Here is a 22656-nt window from a genome sequence, read left to right as displayed (position 1 = left end):
CTGTTGATGGTTTTTTCTAATTTCCAGCTGGTACCTTCCCTCCTGTAGTTTAAACCCACAATTGCAAGTCCTATCCTCTGTTGCCAACAGGAACTGCTCCCTTCCCTCTTCCAAGTGACATCCTTTTAAATACTTAAAGCATGTCTCCCCTCAACCTCCTCTTCTCCAAACTGAACATTCCCAGGTCCCTCAGTCTTTCCTCGCAGGGCTTGGTCTCCAGGCCCCGATCATCCTGTTTGCTCTCCTCTGCACCCGTTCCAATTTGCCCACATCCTTTTTTGAAGTGAGGATCCCAGAACTGCACACAATACTCCAGGCTGGGCCTGACTGATGTGGTATATAGTGGGTCAACGACATCCTATGATTTGGATGTTATGTCTTGGTTGATATACCCCAAGACTGAATTTACCTTTTTTGCTGCCGCATCACACTGACTGGTCTTACTTAGCTTCCCATCCGCCCATACCCCAAGATCTCGTTCACACACACTGCTACTGCGTCCCTCATCCAGTGTGCACGCTTTGCATTTTTCTTACCCAGGTGCAGAACCCTGCACTTATCTCAGTCAAATCTCATCTTATTCATGCCCATGTTTCCAGTGTGTTCAGATCTCGTTGAATTCTATCTCTGTCTTCAAGGGTGTTTGCTACTCCTCCCAGTTTGGTGTCTTCTGCAAATGTAGCAAGGAAATCCTTCACACCCTTGTCCAGAGCATTTATAAAAATACTGAAAAGCGCTGGGCCCAGAACCACGCCCTGTGGCCCTCCACTAGATGCCTCCTTCCATTCAGACGTGATGCCATTGACAACTACTCTTTGGGTGCGGTTATCCAGCCAGTTCCCTATCCATCTAACCATCCTAGATTCTAGTCCACAGTCCTCCAGTTTACCCATCAAAACATCATGAGGAACCTTGTCAAAAGCTTTACTGACATCCAGATAAACTACATTGACAGCCTGTCGCTCAGTCATAGAAGAAGATGAGGTTGGTCTGGCAGGACCTGTTGGGGACAAATCCGTGCTGACTTTCCCATATCACCATGTGTGTGTCAGATGCTTCCAGACTGACGACTTTAATATCCATTCCAGTATCTTCCCTGGGACAGAAGTCAGGCTGACTGGCCTGTAGTTCCCAGGGTCGTCCCTTTTCCCTTTCCTGAAGACTGGGATGACATTTGTCCTTCTCCAGTCTTCTGGCACATCACCTGTCCTCCAAGAGGCCTGGAAGATGATCGACAAAGGGTCTGCAAGCTCTTCTGAAAGTTCTTTAAGCACCCTTGGGTGCGTGCCATCTGGCCCAGGGAACTTGTCCTCCGCCATTTGAAAAAGGAAGTTGTCAGCCAGGCAGGTCGGGAAGTTCTGAGATCCTGGACACACAGCAGAGTTGGTCTCCCAGCACATATCAGGAAAATTGAAGCATCCCATAATGACAAGGTTGTGTTTCTTGGTTACCTTATTAAGTTGCTAAAGGAGGACAGAATTCACCTCATATCATGCAAACCCCAACCACAATACTGCTTGTCCTTCCCTCTCTTATCTTCATCCAGACACTTTCCCCTGGGCTGTCATTCTCCTCTTCCAATATTTCCCGACAATCAAGCCCTTTCCTCACATACAGCGCTGCTCCACCTCCTCTATGACGCTTCCTGTTCTTCAAGAATATTCATACCCCTCCACTGCTGTATTCCAGTCATGGGAATTATCCCACCAAGTCTCTGTAATGCCCACTAAGTCATATCTTTCTGTCTGCATTAGTACATCAAGTTCCTTCTTCTTATTCCCCAAGCTTTGGGCCTTGGTACATAGGCACCGGAAGCCTTGCAACATTCCCCCCCCCCTTTGACCTGGCCTACCCAGGTAAGCCTCTGCTATTTGCTTTCCTTCTTCTCCAAGATTCCTGTGCCAGTTGTCTTCATTCCCAACAATGTCAGTTTAAAGCCCTCCCAATGAATCTCCCCAGGTCCCTTCCAAACACATTTTCCCTGTCCTTGACAGTTGATTGTTGGGAGGGCGCGCTCGGCGGCCCTGGACCAGCCAAGCAGGTGCTGTTGTGCCAAGGCAGATGCATGGTAGTGCCAAGCCTTCTGAGACTCGAGAGCATCAGGCCTGGCTAGGGGATACTTTCAGACTCTCCACTTCATCAAAGTTGTATGAGTTAAAGGTGTTTATTAGATATCCCTAGAAGTGCGCTGGTACATAGTGATTGCCTGGAATGCTGAAGCAGAGTCTTCCCTGAGAGGTTATACCCCAGTCCCCCTCCCCCTAGTCCAAACAAGTCAGTTGAAGTCAGAGAAAGTCCTGAAAAGGATGCAAGGCTGAATTTCTCAAGATTGGTTCCCACACGTTCCCAGATGTACTGATAAGACCTCTTAGCAAAGCATAGCCGAGTACAGTGAAGGAAGAAAGCTACACTACAGGAAGAAAGTCCCCTCCGCCCCAGGAGACATGTATTCACAGTTATGGCAGGCAGGCTGGCTTGCCTGTCTGACATTATCCCCCCTCCAAAACTACATCTATAACAGGATCTCCCCTCCCTCGATTTCGCTGGATAACATTTGTGAAAAGCTTTGATGAGTCTTTGAGCTTTTACATGTTTATCTTGAACCCACTTATTTTGACCCTGGTCAAAGTATTTCCATTTTATCAAGTAAAATAATTTCCCTCTTCTCCATTTTGAGTCCAACACCTCTTCCACTTCATGACGAGGGGGGGCGGGATCCAGCCTTCGAGTGCCAGGTGTTTGCCTCCGGGGCTTTCTTCAACAAGCTGCTGTGGAATATTGGGCGTATGTCTCTTAAATTCTTTGGCGGGTCGAGTTTAACAGCCACCCCATTTATGACTTTGAGGATTTTATAAGGTCCGATGCATTTCCATCCCAACTTTTTGCTTGGTTGTTCACCCTTGAGATTTTTTGTGGACACATAAACCTCATGTCCAGGTTTCAGATCCCAGAGGGGGGAGCGTTTACAGTCTGTATGCTTTTTGTAATCCTGTTCGGCTCTTTCCAGGGTCTTCGTTATTAGATCCCACTGTTTTACGATAGAGTTCCACCAAACACTGAGATCCCACCCCCACTACCAGGCGGGGGTCATTTACCAACAGCAAGGGTTTGCCTTCAAAGCCCTGTGTGATTTTGAACGGGGATGCTCCCATAGAGCTATGAACGCTATTGTAACAACATTCTGTGAACACTAGGAAATCAGTCCAATTATCTTGTCAATAATTAATGTAACATCTTAAAAATTGCTCCAGGACTTGATTGACCCTTTTGGATTGCCTGTTGGTTGCCTTTTGGATTGCCTGTTGGTTGCCTGATGGTACACTGAACTCAACCCCTGAGTCATGCCCGTTACTTCCATCAGCTCCCGCCAAAACTTGGCAACGAATTGTGGGCTCCGATCCGATATTATTTTGTCCAGGAATGAATGGAGTCTTACTATATGCTGCATGAAAAATGTGACCAACTTTTTGGCTGTTGGCAACTTAGTGCATGGAATGAAATAGGCTTGTTTGGAAAACAAATCCACCACCACCCAAATCACTGTTTCCCCCTTACTTGGCGGAAGGTCAGTGAAATGTTTAAGTACAAAGGAAATGTTTAAGTAAAGGAAATGTTTAAGTACAAATTTGAATCGTGAGAAAAACTCCCCCCCCCCCCATCACACCTGCTTGGCTCCCAGTCTGCGAGGCTCTCGCAATGCCTCCAGATTTCTATGACCAGTCCACACCTCAGACGGCACCTTAGCCCCCTCCAGTCAGTGCCTCCACATACTTAGGGCCAGTTTGACCGTGGCTGCTTCCTTGTCCCATACCGCCCAATTCCTTTCTGCCTCTGAAAATTTTATGGACAAATAAGCACAGAGGTGCATTTTCCCATCCTCCCCCTCCTGCAGGAGGACGCCTCCCATTCCAACATTGCTCGCATCCACCAGTATCACAAATGGGCGGCTCTCATCAGGATGGCGCAGTACAGGTTCGGAGGTGAAGCGAGTTTTTAGCTCCTCAAAGGCCATTTGACACTTCTTGGACCAGGCTAGTTTGGCACTCAGTTTCACTTTCCCAGCGCCCTTCCCCTTGTTTTTAGTACCAAGATAAACGATCACTCCCTTATAAAGGTACTTGTGGAGAGCTTCATTAATTAAATTTATGAACACCCCACGTGCCCCCTGCAACCCGAAAGGCATGACTTGATATTCAAATTGCCCCGGGGGAAAATTAAAAGCGGTCTTCCACTCATCCCCCTCCTGTATTCTCACTTGGAAATATGCATCTCGGAGGTCCAGCTTTGTGAATATTTTCCTGATCCGCTACCCCTAACAAGTGTCTGATCAACAGGATGGGGTAGGCGTTGGACACGGAGACCACACTGATTCCTCTATAGTCTGTGCACAATCGCAAGCCCCCATCCTTTTTCTTTCTAAACAGCACTGGGGCAGCATGGGGGGAGCTAGCTGGCCGGATGACACCGTGCCAGGTTTTTATCAATGAACTTATGCAACTCCACTCTTTCTCCTGGGCTCATTGAGTAAATTTCCCCCTTCGGCAAATTAGTCCCTGGGATCAGCTCGATTGCACAGTCTGTAGCTCTGTGAGGAGGCAATTCATCCACTTCAAACACTTGACTTAAGCCCTGGTATTCTAGAGGAATGCTCTCCCTCTCCTCCATAGTTAAACAGTCTCTGGAGGTGGGGAGGATTTTGGCCCCATACATGTTTTTAGCAAGCTTCAGAGGGGAAACACAGCTCTCCAGCCTTCCACCTCATGTAGGGATTGTGGTCCCACAACCATCGTACTCCCAACACTAGGGGAAACTTGGTGGCGGGGCTGACCACAAAGGTCCTTTCCTCCCAATGTCCCCCCATTCCCACTGGGGTGGTCTCGGTTTTGTAACTGGGGGGGGTCCCCTTCATCACCGTCCCATCCATCTGTTCAAAGACCAGAGGCTCAGGTAGTTTTGCCATCTCCATCCCCAACCCCGTCACGACTGCAAGGGAAATCAAGTCTCTGCTGCACCCCAAGTCAATCAAGGCCCTTACTCTGATGTTTGTCCCCCTCCAGGGGTTTAACAAGGTGATCACTATGAAAAACAACGCTCCCTTAAGTCTCGCCCTTTGCAGCACTGGGACTTCTGCGACTTGCCAGCTGGTGCCCTTCACAGCAGGTCTCCACCATTTCCTGTCGGCGATTTCGGCTACTCTTCATTGTCCAATGAGAAGTCTTCACTCGCGGTGTTCCTTTCCTCCTCTGGCTCCACGGCTGCTGCTCGGCTTCCTTCCTGGAAGTAGGTCAGGGCTGCCCCTTCAAGCACATTTCTGGTAGCATCCTCGGCTTTGGCTCCATCTCCAGGCAGCTCTTACCTTCATCCGGACACTTGGTGGCAAAGTGGCCCACTTTCCCGTATCTCAAGCACAGCCCTTGTCTCATTCTCCAATCTTTATTGCTCAAGGGAATGTTGGCCCGCGGCCTCCCTCAATCCTGGGGTCAGGCGTCCGCCAATCCTTTCTGTTGACCACCCTGCAACTTCACTATTTGTTCCCAATTTTCAATCTCGCAAACCAGTTGGATCCAGCCCAGGAGGGTTCGAGGGTCATCTTGCACCATCACTTTGGCTACCAGATTGGAGTTCAGGCCAGCTCTGGAAAACTCTTATCTTCTCCTCTTCTGTCCAGTCCCTCAGCTTTGCCGCATACTCTCGGAACTCCATGGTGTACTCTCAGACTGGATGGTTGCCCTGCTTTATCCATCTCAGGCGGGTTCTTGTCCTCTCCTCCTTGAGAGGGTCCTTGTACTGCTCCTTAAGTGCCTGGATGAACGCATCCTCACTCCCCAGTTCTGGGGCCTGCATTGAGCATAAAGTTACATACCATTTAGCTGCCGCGCCTCCCAGCCGAAACACAATGTTGGCTCAGTTCATCTGGGAAAGTGTAGTCCCACTCTCTTAGGAACTCCCCCGCTCGCACCAAGAAATAACCCAATTCCTTGGGGTCTCTTTAAAAATGGACTTCCAGTTTATGCCAGGTCAGGGGTGGCAGGTTCCAGTCCAATGGGACCCTCACCCCTCTTGCATGTGGTCTTGGGAGGATGGGAGGTGCTGGGCCCGCTGGGAGGGCAGGTGCTACTGCATCTGGGGGTAATCCACCCCCTTGGTTGGGAGGCCTCACCAGTGCCCCCCCTCCGCCTCCACAGGCCTGCACGTCTACGTACAGTTCGTGCATTCTGTCCATAATTTCCAGCATCGTTTGCCTGACCTCCTCCATCTCCTCACGCATCTGCTGTAGGTCAGACACTCCACTCAGATCTTGGGGCTCTCTGTCCTCATCATCTGCACCCACGCCCTGGTCCTACTTCGTGGCGAGGTCTCCTTCCTTGACGTCCTCTGTTTGGGGCTCCCGAAGAGTTGCCAATCCAAACAGCTGCTCCTCATTCTCCAGGTCCCCTCCTGGATTCTCTGGAGCTCCCATTCCTCCTCCAAACCTGGATTAGAACAGGTGCACTTGGCACCGCTCCCTCTGGTCCTTCAGCCTTCCATACAAGGGACGTGACAGCCATCCTTGGGGCGTTGCACTCAGCCAGTGTAGGACCCTGGTCCTCTCTTGGGAATCACCCCGGCCCCGCGCTCTGAGCTAGTCCCAAGCTTCGGCATTTCTGCGGGGTCTTGAGAAATATCCTCGGGGTTCACAGGAGATCCGTTGTCCCCTCTGGCTGTCATGCTGCAGGCAGGGAATCTCACGGGCTTCCCCTGATTCTGAAGACTGAAGTGATTCCAGGCAAAACGTCAGGCCTGGCTAGGAGATTCTCTCAGACTCTCCACTACATCAAACACGGTTGTATGAGTTAAAGGTCTTAGATATTAGATATCCCTAGAAGTGCGCTGGTACATAGTGATTGCCTGGAATGCTGAAGCAAAGTCTTCCCTGAGAAGTTATAACCCCAGTCCCCTCCCCACAGTCCAAACAAGTCAGTTGAAGTCAGCGGAAGTCCTGAAAGAGATACAAAGCTGAATTTCTCAAGGTTCGTTCCCCAGTACAGCTGTGCTGATAAGACCTCTTAGCAAAGCGTAGTGAAGATACAGTGACGAAAGAAAGCTACACTACAGGAAGAAAGCCCATCCCCCCTCAGTAGATATGCATTTGGTTATGGCAGGCAGGCTGCCTTGCCTGCCTAACAGAGAGCCAGTATGCATGGATGGCTGCCCTTCCCACTCCTACGCCAACCTGGGCTACTGCTGGTTTCCCCTCCTTCTGCTAGGACTCTGAAAGAGGGGATGAGAGATAGGTTAACACTATCCTAAAAAGTCACAGTTCTAGCACTGACCTTTCTGGCCCAAAAGTAAAGCTCTTCTGGCTTTCAGTGGAAAACACAGCCCAATCCTGGAGCTGCCTCCAAATTTCAGAGTTGCCTAGTTATCAGGCACTACCCTGGAGCAGAAGACAAGGGAGACATTTCCACTAACTACAGGGTGTCTGTTCGGCAGAATGAGTCCAGGGAAGGAGGAGGCAAGAGGAACTGCCTGCCCACTTTCCTCACTAGGAAACAGCACAATCCCCAAACTGAACTCCAGCCTAGTCCTCTGTCCCTGCCCATCACTATTCACACGTGCACCATAATGGATTCTTCTGAAAGACATGCAGGAGCCTGCTAAGTTTTTCCTTTCTGCAGACATCTTAAGAGAGATGGACAGGGCAGGGACAGAAGTGGGCATGGATGCCCCAAACTGAGCCAGCTTCTTGTGCCTCACCCAACTCTCTGAATCTATGGTGGGAGCTTTTTTCTTACTACATCTTCTTCATCTACTTCCCTCTTTTAAAAAGTGCAAGAGAATCAATTTGTGCCAAAGGGAGATAGGGTCCACCAATATAGGCAAGGACAGATGATAAACCCCTCTTTCTGCCCCCCACCCCCGACTTCAGATTAAGAAAAAACAAGAGAGCCTGATCTCATCATATCTCAAAAGTTAAGCAGGGTTGACTTCGGTTAGTAGTTGGATGGGAGACCTCCAGTGAAGAGCAGGGTTGCAGAGGCAGGCAACGGCAAGGCATCTCTGTTAGTCTCTTGCCCTGAAAATCCTGCCAGGGGTTGCCATCAGTCAGCTATGAATTGAGGGCAGGATTTCATTTTGCCCTGACCTGGATAGCCCAGGTGAACTCAATTTCATCAGATCTCAGAAGCTAAGCAGGGTCGGCCTTGGTTAGTAATTGGATGAGAGACCTCCAAGGAAGACCAGGGCTGCAGAGGCAGGGGATGGCAAACCACTTCTGTCAGTCTCTTGCCATAAATCATCTATAACTTGAGGGCAGGAGTTCATTCATTTCATTCATCCTGGGCTGACCCTTAGCAAATCCTGACCTTGCTCGGCGTTTTCGGACCCTGTGTTCGTGGTCAGCTTCTTCGTAGTAGAGCTCATTGTGACTGGAATCTCGGCGGTGAGCAGCAGCAGCAATCATGGCCCGGGACTGACCAGCAGTACTGTTATCGGGCCCTTTGGAAAGAAGTTGAACAGGAAGGAGGAGGGTGACAAAAAGAAACGTGTTCAACATGAACAAGCCTTTGGTGCCGATCAGTGCCCCAAAGAACCGCAGCACCCTAATGTTCGGTCTGAGATCTCTCTCCTCCCCAAAAGAAGCAAACCCCAACCCTTCCAGCCACAAGTGCCGCTTTGCAGGGTTGCTGTGAGGTTGATACAACCGGAGGGAAACCTTAAGCAAGACAAGAAGCCTGCTTAAAAACTAAAAGTAGAAATAATAATTTGATACAGTTATAAAGAACAGTTCCACAAAACGATGTCGGGTGAGCACATATAAAAAGGGGGAAGCACACACAAGACTAAGGAGGCTCACTTACCCTCTGCCAAGTACATTTTCAGTTTGGCCACGAGGGCAGCTGGGACACGGAGCAAGCCAGCAATGAGACAAAGAGAGCCACGAAGGGAGGCAGGGAAAAGGGGAGTTGGGGTGGGGGAGACAAGACAGAAAAGGACATCAAGAGACATGAGACAACAACAAAGCCCAGTGCCACAAACAACCACATAAAGTCCCAAATCAGAACAAGGGTTAAAGCAAGATACCGCTCCCAGAAAAGCAGACCACGTGACCAGCTTCCTCCCCCATCGCAGCTCTGACCTGAGCAGCTTGCCAAAATGTTGGGGGCTCCCTCTTTCCCCCACCCTTTGTCCAAGGACCCAAAAAGTTGGGAGCTGACAATTAGGACTGAGGCCCCTGGAGCTGAGCCTCGGAATATCCAGAATGTGGAGACTGCAATTTCAGAACAGGGGAAAAGCCCTGCTGGATCGGACCAGCGGTCCATCTAGTCCAGCACCTGTCTCGCACAGTGGCCCACCAGTTACTCCGGAAGGCCGATAACAGGGCATAGAGGCCGGGGCCTTCCCCTGGTGTTGCCACTTGGCACTGGAGTTCAGAGGTGTACAGCTTTTGAAGGCGGTGTGTGTGTGGGGGAGGGGCGGTGTTCCACGAACTCTGTGCAAATTAGACAAGACTACATAAAATCTGCAGGCACACTGAAGCATTTTTTAACAGCAGAAGTGCAACCTTCCCTAACAGTATAAAAGAGCAAGAGCCCAGTAGCACCTATAAGGCCAACAAAATTGGGGTAGGATATGAGCTTTTGTGAGTCACAGCTCACTTCTTCAGATACCGCTAGAATGTAATTCAGCAACTGCAATTGAATTCAGCTGAAGAGCAACTGATAAGGAAGCTCAAGACAATGCATCCACCTGGACTGAATTGAGACCGAGGCTTCCGGTCTCATTACCAATGCTGATTTCTCCACACCTACTCACCTCTCTGCTTATCCCACTCAATCCAATCACGCCTGCAATTGTCATTCACCAGCTATTGTTATTTGGCATCTGAAATCACTCTCCAAGATGAAAGGACATGTGAACTCAAATTCTAGCTGTATCTGAAGAAGTGAGCTGTGACTCACGAAAGCTCATATCCTACCATAAATTTTGTTAAGTCTTCTCTTGCTCTTTTCTACTGCTACAACCAAACACGGTTACCCATCTCAATCTACAACCATCCTTTTACAACCTGCAGTCCTTTCCCTGGAGTCCCAGGGAAGTACCAGGCAGGAAGTTGTCTGGACAGACCTCAAGGAGCAGAGGCAGAAGAGACGGGTCCCATGGGATGTGGGGGGGGGGGGCAGCAGAGCAGTCTAGCCATGTAGACAAGAGGAAGGAATCAAGGCCCTCTGCGGATCAAAGAGGCTCAAGGTCTTTCAGCACCCTTGATGGCCACCTCAAGACATCATGCAGATTTGGGGAGGTGCAAGTGTGGCTCCAAGCTTAGATGCAGAAAGCTCCCAAAGTGGGGCAACAGGGGCACCTCCAATGTTTTCCTTGCAGTCAAATGAGGGTGGGGACGGAGTGAGACTGGGGAGCAAAATCGGACTGTTGTGCAATCTGCATGGGAGCTGTTTCAACCAAGTGTGTTGCCCAGCTCCCTGAATGGGCGTTTGAATGAGCTTTCCTTGGCCAGGATTCCACATGGGTGCTTCCCCACTACCCCACTACAGAGTACTGGGCCCTTTCGTTACCAACAGTCCTGCTGGGTGCATGCCTTGAATTTCTCCCTGTTAAAAGCACACAAGATGTCAGGAGGAAAAGGTTTGGAAGGTGTTTCTCCTCTGCCTCCACCTTCTGACAGCCTTCCAGGGCTCAGTTACATGTATGTGACTTGCCCGAGTGCCATGTCTTCAGCATAGCGACCAGCGATGGCCCAGGGGCTTTGGGTGCCACAGGCCAGCTGGATTGAGCTGCCCTGAGCTGGTCACCTGCCTGGCAACCCAGGCAGAGGCGCTGGGACTACCACGGGGCTGCTCTGATGTTGGCGCCCCTGCCACCCTTCCTGTCCTCTGGTGCCTTAGACAATTGCCTCTGACTGCGACATTTAAACTGGAACCTCAGACAGAGCTAAGCAGGGCAGAGGAGCTAGGGTGCTTGCACATTGTGCCTGCAAGCTACAAACGACGCATCTTATTCCGTGAGTAAAAGCAGCTAGAAACTCCACCCTGGCTGAAGCAAAAGAACACTTCAAAGGATAAGGCAGGGAAGGGAAGAAAGAAGGCCCTCGATAGTTCCCCTAAAGCTTTTTGCAAACGCCCACAAGTATTCCCCCACCCATTTCCCCACCCTTGACCTACCATCCACACTGTAGACCTTCAGACCGGCCATGTGTTTTGCAGCACGTGCCTTGGAAGCCGTGATCACCAATGGGTTGTGGATCACAAAATCTCTATAGTAATTTTCCAAAACGACCACAGCAGCACGTTGGATACTGGGAAGAGAGATGGGGGGAAATGCACTTTTTTAAAAAGCGTAATGAACACGAAAAAGTGAAGCCGCCACTTGATCTGGACACAATTTGCGTGGCCTTGTTGTATTCTGGCTGGCAGGTCAGACCCCGAAGGGGCCACTGTGACATCAGGCCATGGACTGAAATAGGTGAACACTCTAGGAAGGGCAAATAAAAGATTTCAGAGCAGATTTTCTTTTCTCCCTCGGAAGTACAGTCACTCTACATGTTCCTTCTTTTATGAGTTCTCCACAGAGCCAACCTGTGTTCTGTGCAGTAACACAACAGCGCAGGGATTGTCATCTATTAAAAAAAGAGAGTGCAGATGGGCTCAGAAAGCGTCCACGGAGGGAGAGCTCCTGCCGTTCTCCAAAGATTTTTTCCCCATCCTAAAACATTGTGGAGGGGAGACATTTGCCCATTTCTGCTGCTCCACATGGGGGTCTTTTGTGCCTGTGCCGCAGCAGAAAGGGGGAAACCCCTTTTCTGCACAGGGGAAAAAGGCTTGGGAGAAAGGCAGGGGCTCTCCTGTCTTTAGTTTGTGACCAGGAAGAAAAACAAAGAATTAGAAACAGAGGCCACAAATGCTGTAGTCAAAGAAGCAAGTTTTTATTATTTGGACTTCAAAACAGCCTGCCTTGCCCAAAACAGCCTTTGGTACAGCCAGCATTGCCCAGAAACAATACAAAACTCGCAACACCTTTGTGACTATGCACTATATATTAGAGGCCACTGTGGCATTAGTGTAAGCAACAATCCCTGTTTCAAACTGCTTCTAGCTTCCTAATCAACAACAAAACCTGGTACTTGCCTCTTACTTCACAAGTCACAGGATGATTTTGAGTAAAACTTTGAAATACTGTCAATGTTTCCTCTATCACCAACATACACTGTATATGTTGTAGTAACTGTGGCTAAGAGTCTTTCTACACAAGTCATCTTATACGGAGATGATCAAGGGTAGGGCGATGCAATGTTAGTTGGGAAGCTTAATTTTAAAAGACAGGTGGAGAATGCTCCTCAAAGGGTTTGTTAATTTCATCTTTACCTCCCCAAATGCTCTGTCAATTTCACCTCCTCTTTGGGAGGCGAAGATGAAATTAACAAACCCTCTGAGGAGCCATCTCCACAGGCTCTGTCTTCTTAAACTATGCTTCCCTGCTAACATTGTGTCTCCCTACACTTGAGCGTCCACGTGTAAGATGTCTTGTGTAGAGAGCCTATAAAAGTACACAAAGGCCAAGGCATGTCACTGAAACATGGAAGAATACGTCTTTCAAATTACCATCCAGTTTCTAAAAGGTCAACAGCTTCTGAATTTTCCTTCTTTAATTTTCATGAAAGCTCAAAATCTGTACAGATTGAAATGAGTTTGGCTGCTTTTCCAGAGATTATCTTATTTCTTGATTTGGTGTGTGTTCTTCCAAATACAGACCAGTTTCTTTTACAAGATACGGAAAATGATGCAATTTGAACCAGGGGAGAATATTCAAGGACTGCGCACATTTACAGGAATTGTAATCTATACATATAAAGACAAGTGCCCTGACTGACTCATCAATGCCCAGCCCAAACCCCTGGATCTAGAAACATGAAATTTGGGGAGAACATTCCTTTTGTAATCCAGAGGCTCACTAAGAAGGGATTTTAAGAAATTCGCTCCCAAAGGGGGTAAAAAGGGGTAAAATGTGTTTTCCCAAAGGGATATAGCTTCCCTGTGTTGCTGGCATGGTGCTCCCCCCTCCCCCCTGCCAACTGAGCCTCCCTGAGGTCATTTGCATATGCAGCCTTGATTGGTCATCATTCCACCATTCTAAACAGTATGAAGGACACATGCAGTGCCTCAGGACACATTCAGTGACTCCCAGTCGCTGAATGTGTCCTGAGGTAAAAACACACCTCCAGTCTGCCCCTCTAGGGTTGCCAATCTCCCTGTGGGGCCTGGCTTTCCTGTGTGGCTGGCAGGCAGATGGGTCAGCTGTGGAACTCTGTGTTCTGAGGTAAAAATCAGGCAAAGGAAACTGCAGACAGTCAAAGAAAGACAGTACAAGACTCCTGAATAGGGATTTTATATAAAAGTCAGCATGGGAGCTGCTGAGTTTTTAAATGTTCATAGGGAGGTGCTACACGACCTTTCTAGGGGCCATTTCAATGCAAACCTCTCACATAAACCTGACAAAGTGCCCACCACCCCTCCCTCAGTTCAACTCCACCTCACACCTCTTGCAGCCATCACCTCTTACTGCCGCCAAGAAGCCTTCTGGCAGATGTCGTGCAAGATACACTGACACTAAAAACAGCAAGCAACTTAGAGATGCGGCAAGGAAATACGCATGTCCTGCTCCTGTGGTGCCCCAAGCAGCAGTGGCCAAGTACCAGCAAGACCATCCCAAGATGCACAGAACGGCAGAGTCTCTCTATGAGCAAAGCAATCCTGGAAGACAAGCAGAGAGGCACTCACTTCCATGGAAGGTCAAGGCTCAGTCAGGCATGGCAGATGATCCTTCACAACCTTCAAGCTACCTCTTAACCTCATCCATGCAGAAACCCCCCTGTTCAGCATCTCAAAACCAAGCAACATGGCCCAAGTGCTGTGGAACTGTAAGCTCATTGTTTGGGAGGAGAGCACCATGGGGCTTAAGGGGTGTTTTGAGGCACTGAGCATAACCCTCAAAGATGTCAGGGACAACGAGGGAGCGATGGGGGAGTCACAGTGCTGCTGGCAGGAGACTTCTGGCAGACTCTGCCAGTACTCCCAAGGGGAACTCAAGCCCGACGAGCTTACCGTGTGTGTCAAGGCGTCATATCTGTGGCCCCTCATTGGGAAACTCTAAGAAAGAGCATGAGGGTCCACTTGAGAGGCGAGGTGTCCGCTGGGGAATTCTCTGAACTCCTACTAAAAATAGGGGACGGAGAGAATCCTGAGTCCAAGGGAAAGGTGACCCTCCCTGCAGGCCTGGGCACAGCAGTGACGACCCCAGCAGACCTAACAGCCATGATGTACCCTGATATCGTCACTATCAAGCAGAAGTCTTTTTTTTTTAGTCTGAAAAATACAGCTTTATTGCAAATTAAAAAAAAAAGATTAAACCGTTTATCCAGTATCCAAAGGGCTTCAATCTCCCTACGTTTCTGTTTCTGTTCCGATCCCTCCCAGTTAAAATACATCCAAGGGAAATACAGCTTTGGCAAAGGGCTCTCAATTGAGTTTATTTGGTCTGGTTGCAAACCTAGAGTTCGGTTCCGGACATTACGTCAGCCCTCAGGTTTAGGTGGTCTGAATGTCCCAGGCCTGTCTTTATATCATGCTGCCTCTTCTTTGGCTCCATTGATTCAGGCTTTAAGACTGAACCCAGCAGAAGCCAGGATCTCTATAGAAAGTTTCTTTTCTTCACCACATTCTTTACCAGTAACCATCTGGTCCTCAGATAAAAACAGGCCAGTTATGACTTCTTCCAACTCCCTATTAGACAACATGCTGAAAACCTGGGATAAATATAGGAAAATCTTAGCTCCAGGTATCTCTCCCCTAACATCTTTCATTAACCAAGAGTGGTTCCCCCCCAGGAAAGGATTTAAGTGAGTTTAGGGAATGGAAAGACTCTGGGATATTGTTGATTACTAATTGGATTGAAAATGGGACAATTCTGGAAAAATCTATAGTGGAAGAAAGGTTCAGAATTAGGATATCTTGGTTTAGATATCTTCAGCTGAAACATCTGTTCACCAAGCTGATCAGGTCCAAGGATTTGCTTCGGCTCCTAACTCCTTTTGAGGAAATGATTTGGAATGGGGAAGATGGTAAACAGGGTAAGATTTCAACCCTTTACAAATTATTATTAAGGGTGATACATAAAGACCCTCTGCCATACCAAAAAAAATGGTCTGATTCTTTAAAATGGGTTTTCTCAGAATCTGATTGGAAACATACATGGAATTCCCCTTCCAACAAATCTAGTTGTTGGAATATTAGACTCCAATTTTACAAGCTGCTGTCCAATTGGTATTTAACACCACATAAATTGAATCAGATGAACAGGTTGTTGAGCCCTCTGTGTTGGAGACCTTGCAAGTAGGAAGGCACGGCCCTACATATGTGGTGGGAATGCCATTTCGTTCAGGAATTTTGGAGAGTGGTTCACAAAGAGATATTTGACATGATGGGTCTTTCGTTGCCATACTCCCCAGAATTTTTCTTATTGGATTTCTGGCCCAACTCTGTGCTAGATAGGAATACCAGATCTCTTGTTTCGATATTAGTTGCCTCTGCTTGTCTGGTCATTGCTGGGAATTGGAAATCCCTCAAAGGCCCATTGCTAAAAAAAATGGTATCAGAAAATCTGGGAGCAATATTTGATGGGTAGGATTATGCATAATCCGTTTTTTGGGAACTTGCATATGGAAGTCCCTTTATTTGAACACGATGAAATATGGAAACCAATTTTAGATGTTTTAAATGCCAAAGAAGTAATTCCCCCAATGCAACGAAGTTTAAATGCTTGTTTATTGTAATTCTGGGGTTTTGCCAAGAGTGGTTTTGATAATGTGTTTTATGGCTTAGTTTTAATCCCTTTCTTGTTTGTATTGTACGGTTTTATCATTTCTTGTATTAAATTTGGATTAAAAAAAAACACAACCCCACCCCAAACCTATCAAGCAGAAGTCCATGGACTAGCTGTGCAAGCGTGCCATTCTGACCCCCCAGATTGACAAGGCTGCCATCATTAATGAAACACAACTCCCTTGAAGGGGCAGAAATGGAGTACAGATCTGTGGACTCAGTGGTGCAAATGGATAATGCGGTCCACTATCCGGTGGAGTTCCTCAGGATGCTCAACCCTCCTGGTTTCCCAGCCCACAAGCTTCTCCTCAAAGTGGGGGCTCCAGTGATGCTGCTCCAGAACCTCAGCCCACCCAAACTCTGCAATGGCACCAGACTATGAGTGAAAGCCTCCAGAGGAACATCATCGAGGCCACATTGTTCACCAGCACTGCTGGGGGGGTGGGAATCAATGTTCATACCAAGTATGCCACTCATACCATCAGAGAGCCCCTTCAAATTCAAGAGACTGCAGTTCCCCCTCAAGGCCTGCTTTGCTATGATGATGAGCAATTACCAGGGGCAGACACTGAAGGTGGCAGGAACTGACTTGAGGGAGGACTGCTTCTCACACGGGCAGTTCTACATGGCCTGCTCCAGAGTGAACTAACCCAGGTTGTGGGAAAAAAGGTTGTACGTATTTTTCACTTTATTTATTGCACTACAATCTTTTCCTTTTAAAATCTCTTCAATAAATGTTACATTTCGAAATTCACTTCATCAGTTTTCAGCATCAACACACTTCACTTTATTCAAACACCTTTGTGAAGCTCGAGTACTATGCTATTATACTACAAAATCAACTAACCCCCCCCCCCCACCAAAAAATGTTACATACCCGTAAGTATTATAACTGGATTTAAAGTAGTTAAATACCATAGCAAAGCACGGGCATCAAGCTGGTTATCTAATAACTACAGGTTGTCTTACATACTTATTAGAAAGCATTTTTGTGGGAGTAAAGGGCAACAGTATTTTAAAACCTTGCTTTAAAAAGCAGTTCTTTTGTCATTTTAAGAAAGAAAGTTTTTCATGGAGTGTTCTCAATTTGCCACCAGATTTTCCAAATCATTGCACTCATCCTCTGGAAAATAGATCTTGAAAAAAACCTGATTCTGTCTGCCTTCTAGACCTTCTGGAGAGCTGCTGTAGCATAGTGGTTAAGTGGCTGGGCTCTGAGCCAGCACTCTGCTAGTTTGACGCCCGCTACTGCCATGAGCTCTGCATGTGGACTTGGGTAAGCCACCACTCTTAGCCCCAGCTCCCCGGCATGAACATGGCCCCATATCTTAAAACTTTAAGATTTCCCCCCTCACAGGAGGGCTTTTACACGGGCTAGATGTAGTGCCATGCCATCAATGATTTTGGAAGGGAGATACAAAAAGATCGCATACTCTGAGAGGATCTGCCCCTGCCCTCTAGCTGAGGTGGAAACTATGGGACATGTCCTTTTACCCTGTCCTCTCCATAAAGAAATTCGAGTCAAGACAATTCTTCCTCTTATGGATAGATCTGATATAGTGACGGACAGTGCATGCTTAGATAAACTACTAACAGATGAAACGCTAGCTATTACAAAGGCAACAGACAAATTTTGTGCGCAGGAGATTAAATTGCGCAATAAATTTCAGTCGCGTACACTTGAGCTCTGATCTAGATCATGTTAGGAGGCTCTCATATTCTTGCTGTTTTTAGGTCTCTATTTCCAAATTTTAAAATGTCTAGGTAGGACACTAATTGATATTTATACTCCATTTAATTATATGATGTTATTTTAATCACATATTTTAACATCTATATTTGTACTCTTTTAACTGAAGACTCTTTTAACTTGTATATTGTTTACCTAATAATGAAATGTTTCGTTTTATAAGTTCAAATCTGGTTGTGGACCGCATATAAACCAAAACGAATGAATGAGCTCCCCAGTTGTATTGTGGGGATAATGACAACATTGACTTTGTTCACCACCCTAAGTGTGGTACTCATCTGTCCAGAAGAGCGGTATGTAAGCACAGGCTTATTATTACCCGTTGGTCACTGAAATACAGGGGTATCAGGTGCTTGCTGGTGGTGGATAATCTCCCAGCGGTTTACCTGCTTGCCTGCTGGTCGCTAGTGACCAGCAGGCGGCTTTGGGGCATCCAGAGATCGCCCACCACCAGCAGGCACTTTGGGAGCACATGCACGCGCTCCCAGCCGATATAAAGATGTTGTGTCCAGAAGTGACATTGCTGTGCTCAGGGTTTTTTTTTCTGGGGAAAGAGGTGGTGGAACTCAGTGGGTCGCCCTTGGAGAAAATGGTCACATGGCCGGTGGCCCCGCCCCCTGATCTCCAGACAGAGGGGAGTTGAGATTGCCCTCCGCGCCGCTCAGCGCGGGCGGAGGGGAATCTCATCTCCCCTCTGTCTGGAGATCAGGGGGCGGGACCACCGGCCATGTGACCATTTTCAAGAGGTTCAGGAACTCCATTACACTGCATTCCTTCTGGGAAAAAGCCCTGGCTGTGCTGGCCATGGGAGCGCTCCTGCCCTTTGTTTGGGGCTGATTCTCAAAGAACTGGCCCAGCGCTGAGCCAAGGAGTGCTCCCACAGCCAATGTGATGATGTCACTTTTAGAAGTGATGTCATTATGCAAGTGAAATCAAGCACATGGAAGGCACGAGGTAAGTGCAGAGTCTCCATACTCCTGCTGGGAGGGTAAGGAGACCAGGCAACCCAACTGAAATAGCATGTGTCTTTCCTAATAAGGTTAAATTCTTTTCCTTTCCAAATGCCAAAAAACCTCCCACTGCTCCCCACTCAGTTATGAAACACGCAATCGGGGGGTGTAGAGCTTGCTGCCACAAGGTCACCAGAGATGGTCCCATCTTTAGGAGGCCCCATTCTTCTTGGCTTTGTCCCAGGGAGTTCAGCCTTTCAGCACTGCAAGGGTGGCCTTGCTACACTCTTTACTTGCTGTCATTTGCATTCCGTGTTCATGCTCTAATTTTGTTTTTATTGGCAGAAACCTCTGTAAAACAAAAAACCTCTCTGAACTCCAGCTATTTCAAACTTTTTCAAATACCACGTATCCAATCTGACATTTATGATTGATCTGTTTTGAAAGTTGCCCTTTTCTAGGTCGCCCCTTTTTAAAATTTGCTCCTCTAGAGCAGTCAGCTGAAATCAAGCAAGAAGGAAGAGGCCTTGATCCCACAGACCACACCAGCAAGAAAGCCAAGAAGGTCACAGCAATTTGGTAGAATGAGCGCATGCCTGAAACATTCCCCTGGGGCTGCATTGCTAAACGCTCCTGCCCACATCAAGGAGGAGCACCACCCTTTGCAAAGTCAGCTCTGCTGGCTGACTAGTAGGAGCCACGCCACGATGGGAACCACCGCCAACCCAGCATTAGTGCGCGGACACACCCTGCCCTTCCCATATGGGCTGTCACTACTCCAAGTGAACACTATCAAGGAGCAACAAAGGACGGGTTCGATTTCCTGGTCTGAAAAAAGAAAATATCCCGTGTTCTGGATGGCTCAATTTATGAAAACTGTGAATGAAATCCACATCAGAATGGGGAAGTCTTCAAGGAGCTCAGACTGAACGGGCAGGCCACCAATATGACATTTAGTTATGGTTGCCAACCTCCAGGTGAGGTCTGGAGATCTTCCATAAATACAACTGATCTCTAGATGACCAAGATTAGCTCCCCTGGAGAAAACGGCAACTTTAGAGGGTGGATTCTATGGCATTACACCCCACTGATGTTCAGGCTATAGTATTATCCATTCAGTCTTTTTTCTGAGCTGGGCTAACTTGTTATCCCGTTCATACTGGACACAAAAAGACTCTCTAAAAATAACTCCACCACACATGCAAGACAAGGCTGATTTTCTAGGGCCACATCAGAGCCAGGTAACCATTTCGGGTGATAGCTTTTGGGTGCCACTAAAGAAAAGTGTTTACAGTTAAATGGGGAGGGGCTTCACTGCCTCTGTGGGAGGGAAGGGACAAAGAAAATAGGGCAGTGTTTGGATTTTCCACTGGGGAATTGAAATATCTTACAGACAACAATTCTGATGCGGGCAAGGGGATTTGCGTCAAGTAACAGACTCGTTCTCTTGGAGGCAGAGGTACCCAGCTAAGCTCGAACTGCTTCCATACTGGTGGCTGCCCAGGAGGACACAACTTTGCAAGAAAACTGCAGCAGCGGCAGAAAAGAGGCATTTTTTCTATTTGTGACGGCAGTAGGTGGAGAAAGATCGGGCCTCACTGAATACGCAGACAGCCAGTCAAAGCGTCTCTCTGAAGACACAGTGGAGTTCCAAGGGCTCAACCTACAGACCACCTCAGTTGCAACCACCACTCTGTAAAATCCTGCTAGATGGTCTTGAGCAGAGGGAAGTTCTGGGACTCCGCTTGTAAATGGTTCGGCTTCCTTTAAGTAAGAGTGCAATCGAGATTTTTCCCGTACACTAGCAGCAGCACCTACAGGAGACAAGCAGGCACCGAAAGTGGGCAGCAAAACCAATGATGCTACGGCAGGTTCCCAGGAGGAACGGCTGCCTAGTCAAAGCCCACTGCATGCATCGGACAAAGCAGAACGTAGTGCACAAAAATGTATGCTGGAATAAAAACTTGTTAGTCTTTAAGGTGCCATCAGGCTCCTGCAACAGACTAAGAGTCTCTCTACACAAAACATCTGACATGTGAAGATCGTGTCAGGAGATGCAACGGTAGTCAAGAAGGGTAGTTTAAAAAGACAGAGGCAACGGCAGGGCAAAGGCTTTGCTATACACTGGAGCTGTGTGACGGGGCTGTGAAATGCCAGAAGGGAAACTTCAGCCCATTCTAAACTCTCCAGGTCCAAGCCCGACTCTGGAAGGCAGCTCCAGCCCATTTCTGTTCCTTGCTGCCTTGGGGGTTCATTGGGGGATGCAATCCCACACTGTTTTAGACTGGAAAGGTGAAATTGACAGAGCCTTTGAGAGGCGACGATGAAATTAACAAACCCTCTGAGGAGAGATTCCTGGGCTCTGTCTTTTTAATTTACACTTCCCGACTAACATTGCGTCTCCTTACACTTGATGACCACATACCGAGGCGTCTCGTGTAGAGAGACTCTAACACAGCCTCCCCTCTGGTATTATGACCAGAAGGCCCACCGCTTCAGCATCAGAACGTTGCACCATTTAAGTTAATTCCAACTTTCTCTGCTGAACTAGATCTGAAAAGAGCCTCTGCTTGTATCACGACCACTTCACCTTCTATCAGTTTTCCAACTGGAAATCATCCGTAGAGAATTAAGATTCTTTTTCTGAAATCCCCTTCAGGCCTCTTGCTAGTTGCAAATCACGCTATCCAAGATGGCTGAACTCAAAGGGGCATTTTCTCAGCAAGCCCTGAATCTTATTAGGGCCTTTTTTCTGGGAAAAGAGGTGGTAGAACTCGGTGGGTTGCCAGCATGGGGGGCAACTCTTGGCGGGAGGTGGTGCCCCGGTATCACATGTGCGCATGCAAAATGCATGCATGCTCCCAGGACCAATGACATCAACTTTGGGTCAGCAGGAACAAGGGAGGAGTTTTTAAAAGTTTAATTCACTCTCAGTGAAAATGGTCACATGGCTGGTGGCCCCGCCCCTGATCTCCAGACAGAGGGGAATTTAGATTGCCCTCCGCACCATGGCGCAGAGGGCAATCTAAACTCCCCTCTGTTTGGAGAAAAGGGGGCGGGGCCACCAGCCACGTGTCCATTTTCAAGAGGTTCTGGGAGTCTGTTCCACCGCATTCCAGCTGAAAAAAAGCCCTGAATCTTATACTGATACAGGGACAGCTGTCTTCCACCACATACAAACTACCCTGTTGCTGGCAAAGACTGTGCACTGGTTCGCTCCCGCAGACAAAACTTAGTCAAACTGTGGTACTGTTGGCAACAGGGTTGTTTCAGAATATGACTGCAGGAAAGACCGCATTTATAGCACATTAGTGCTGAGTGCAAGGAAACACTCCACACGAACAAACCTTTCCAAGCAATACTCAATAGGATAGTTTTTCTCTCCCCCCCCCAATGCCATTAACATTCTTTTCTTCCTCTTATCCATAAGAAACTATGAGTTATTCCAGGCATCTGGAAAATCAAAGGATTTGCACATATGGGAGTATCTTAAATACTGCACTACTCAGGGCTTTTTTTCAGCTGGAACGCAATGGAACTGCATTCTGGCACTTCTTAAAAATACTCATGTGACTGATGGGTATTGGGGCCCGAATGGGCCTGGAATGGGCTGCTGCCGTGTGAGAGAGCACTCCCCATGGCAGCAGCCCATTCCAGGCTGATTCGGGCACGATCCAGGCCATTTGGGGCCAGTTTCAGTCCAATTCGGGTCCCAAACGGCCACAATCGGGCCACTGCCAGGAGTGGGAGGGTTCCTCCGCACAGCAGCGGCCCATTCCAGGCCCATTTTGGCCCAATTCAGGCCCAAAACAGCCAGGATCAGGCCACTGCCAGGTGGGGGAGGATTCCCCTGCCAAACACCGGCCCGTTCCAGGCCAATTTGGGCCCGTTTTGGCCATTTTGGCCTAATATGGCCAGGATTTGGCTGCTGCTGGGCAGGAGGGTTTCCCCGTGTGGCACTGGCCCATTCCAGGCCATTTTGGGCCAGATTCAGCCCAATTTGGGCCCAAAATGGTCAGGATAGGGTTGCTGCTGGGCAGGAGAGTGTTCTCCCGTGCGGCAGCAACATTCCAGGCAAATTTGG

At 48.2% G+C, this 22656-nt stretch overlaps 1 protein-coding gene across 1 annotated transcript in view; it reads right to left on the bottom strand.

The window, feature by feature from the left end:
* The window catches only part of VANGL1 (VANGL planar cell polarity protein 1), a 61723-nt gene that overhangs the window by 13124 nt on the left and 25943 nt on the right, over positions 1-22656 (bottom strand). The window contains exons 5-6 of the mRNA XM_055002123.1: positions 11160-11293; positions 8346-8478 (exon numbers count right to left, since the gene is read on the bottom strand). Coding sequence (XP_054858098.1) covers positions 8346-8478; positions 11160-11293 — 267 coding nt within the window. The remainder of the gene's footprint in view (positions 1-8345; positions 8479-11159; positions 11294-22656) is intronic.

Source organism: Eublepharis macularius, chromosome 18 (genome assembly GCF_028583425.1).
Source record: "Eublepharis macularius isolate TG4126 chromosome 18, MPM_Emac_v1.0, whole genome shotgun sequence".
Classification (NCBI taxonomy): domain Eukaryota; kingdom Metazoa; phylum Chordata; class Lepidosauria; order Squamata; family Eublepharidae; genus Eublepharis; species Eublepharis macularius.
Note: the sequence above shows the minus strand (reverse complement) of the source record. Positions and strands in the feature narration are given on the sequence as shown.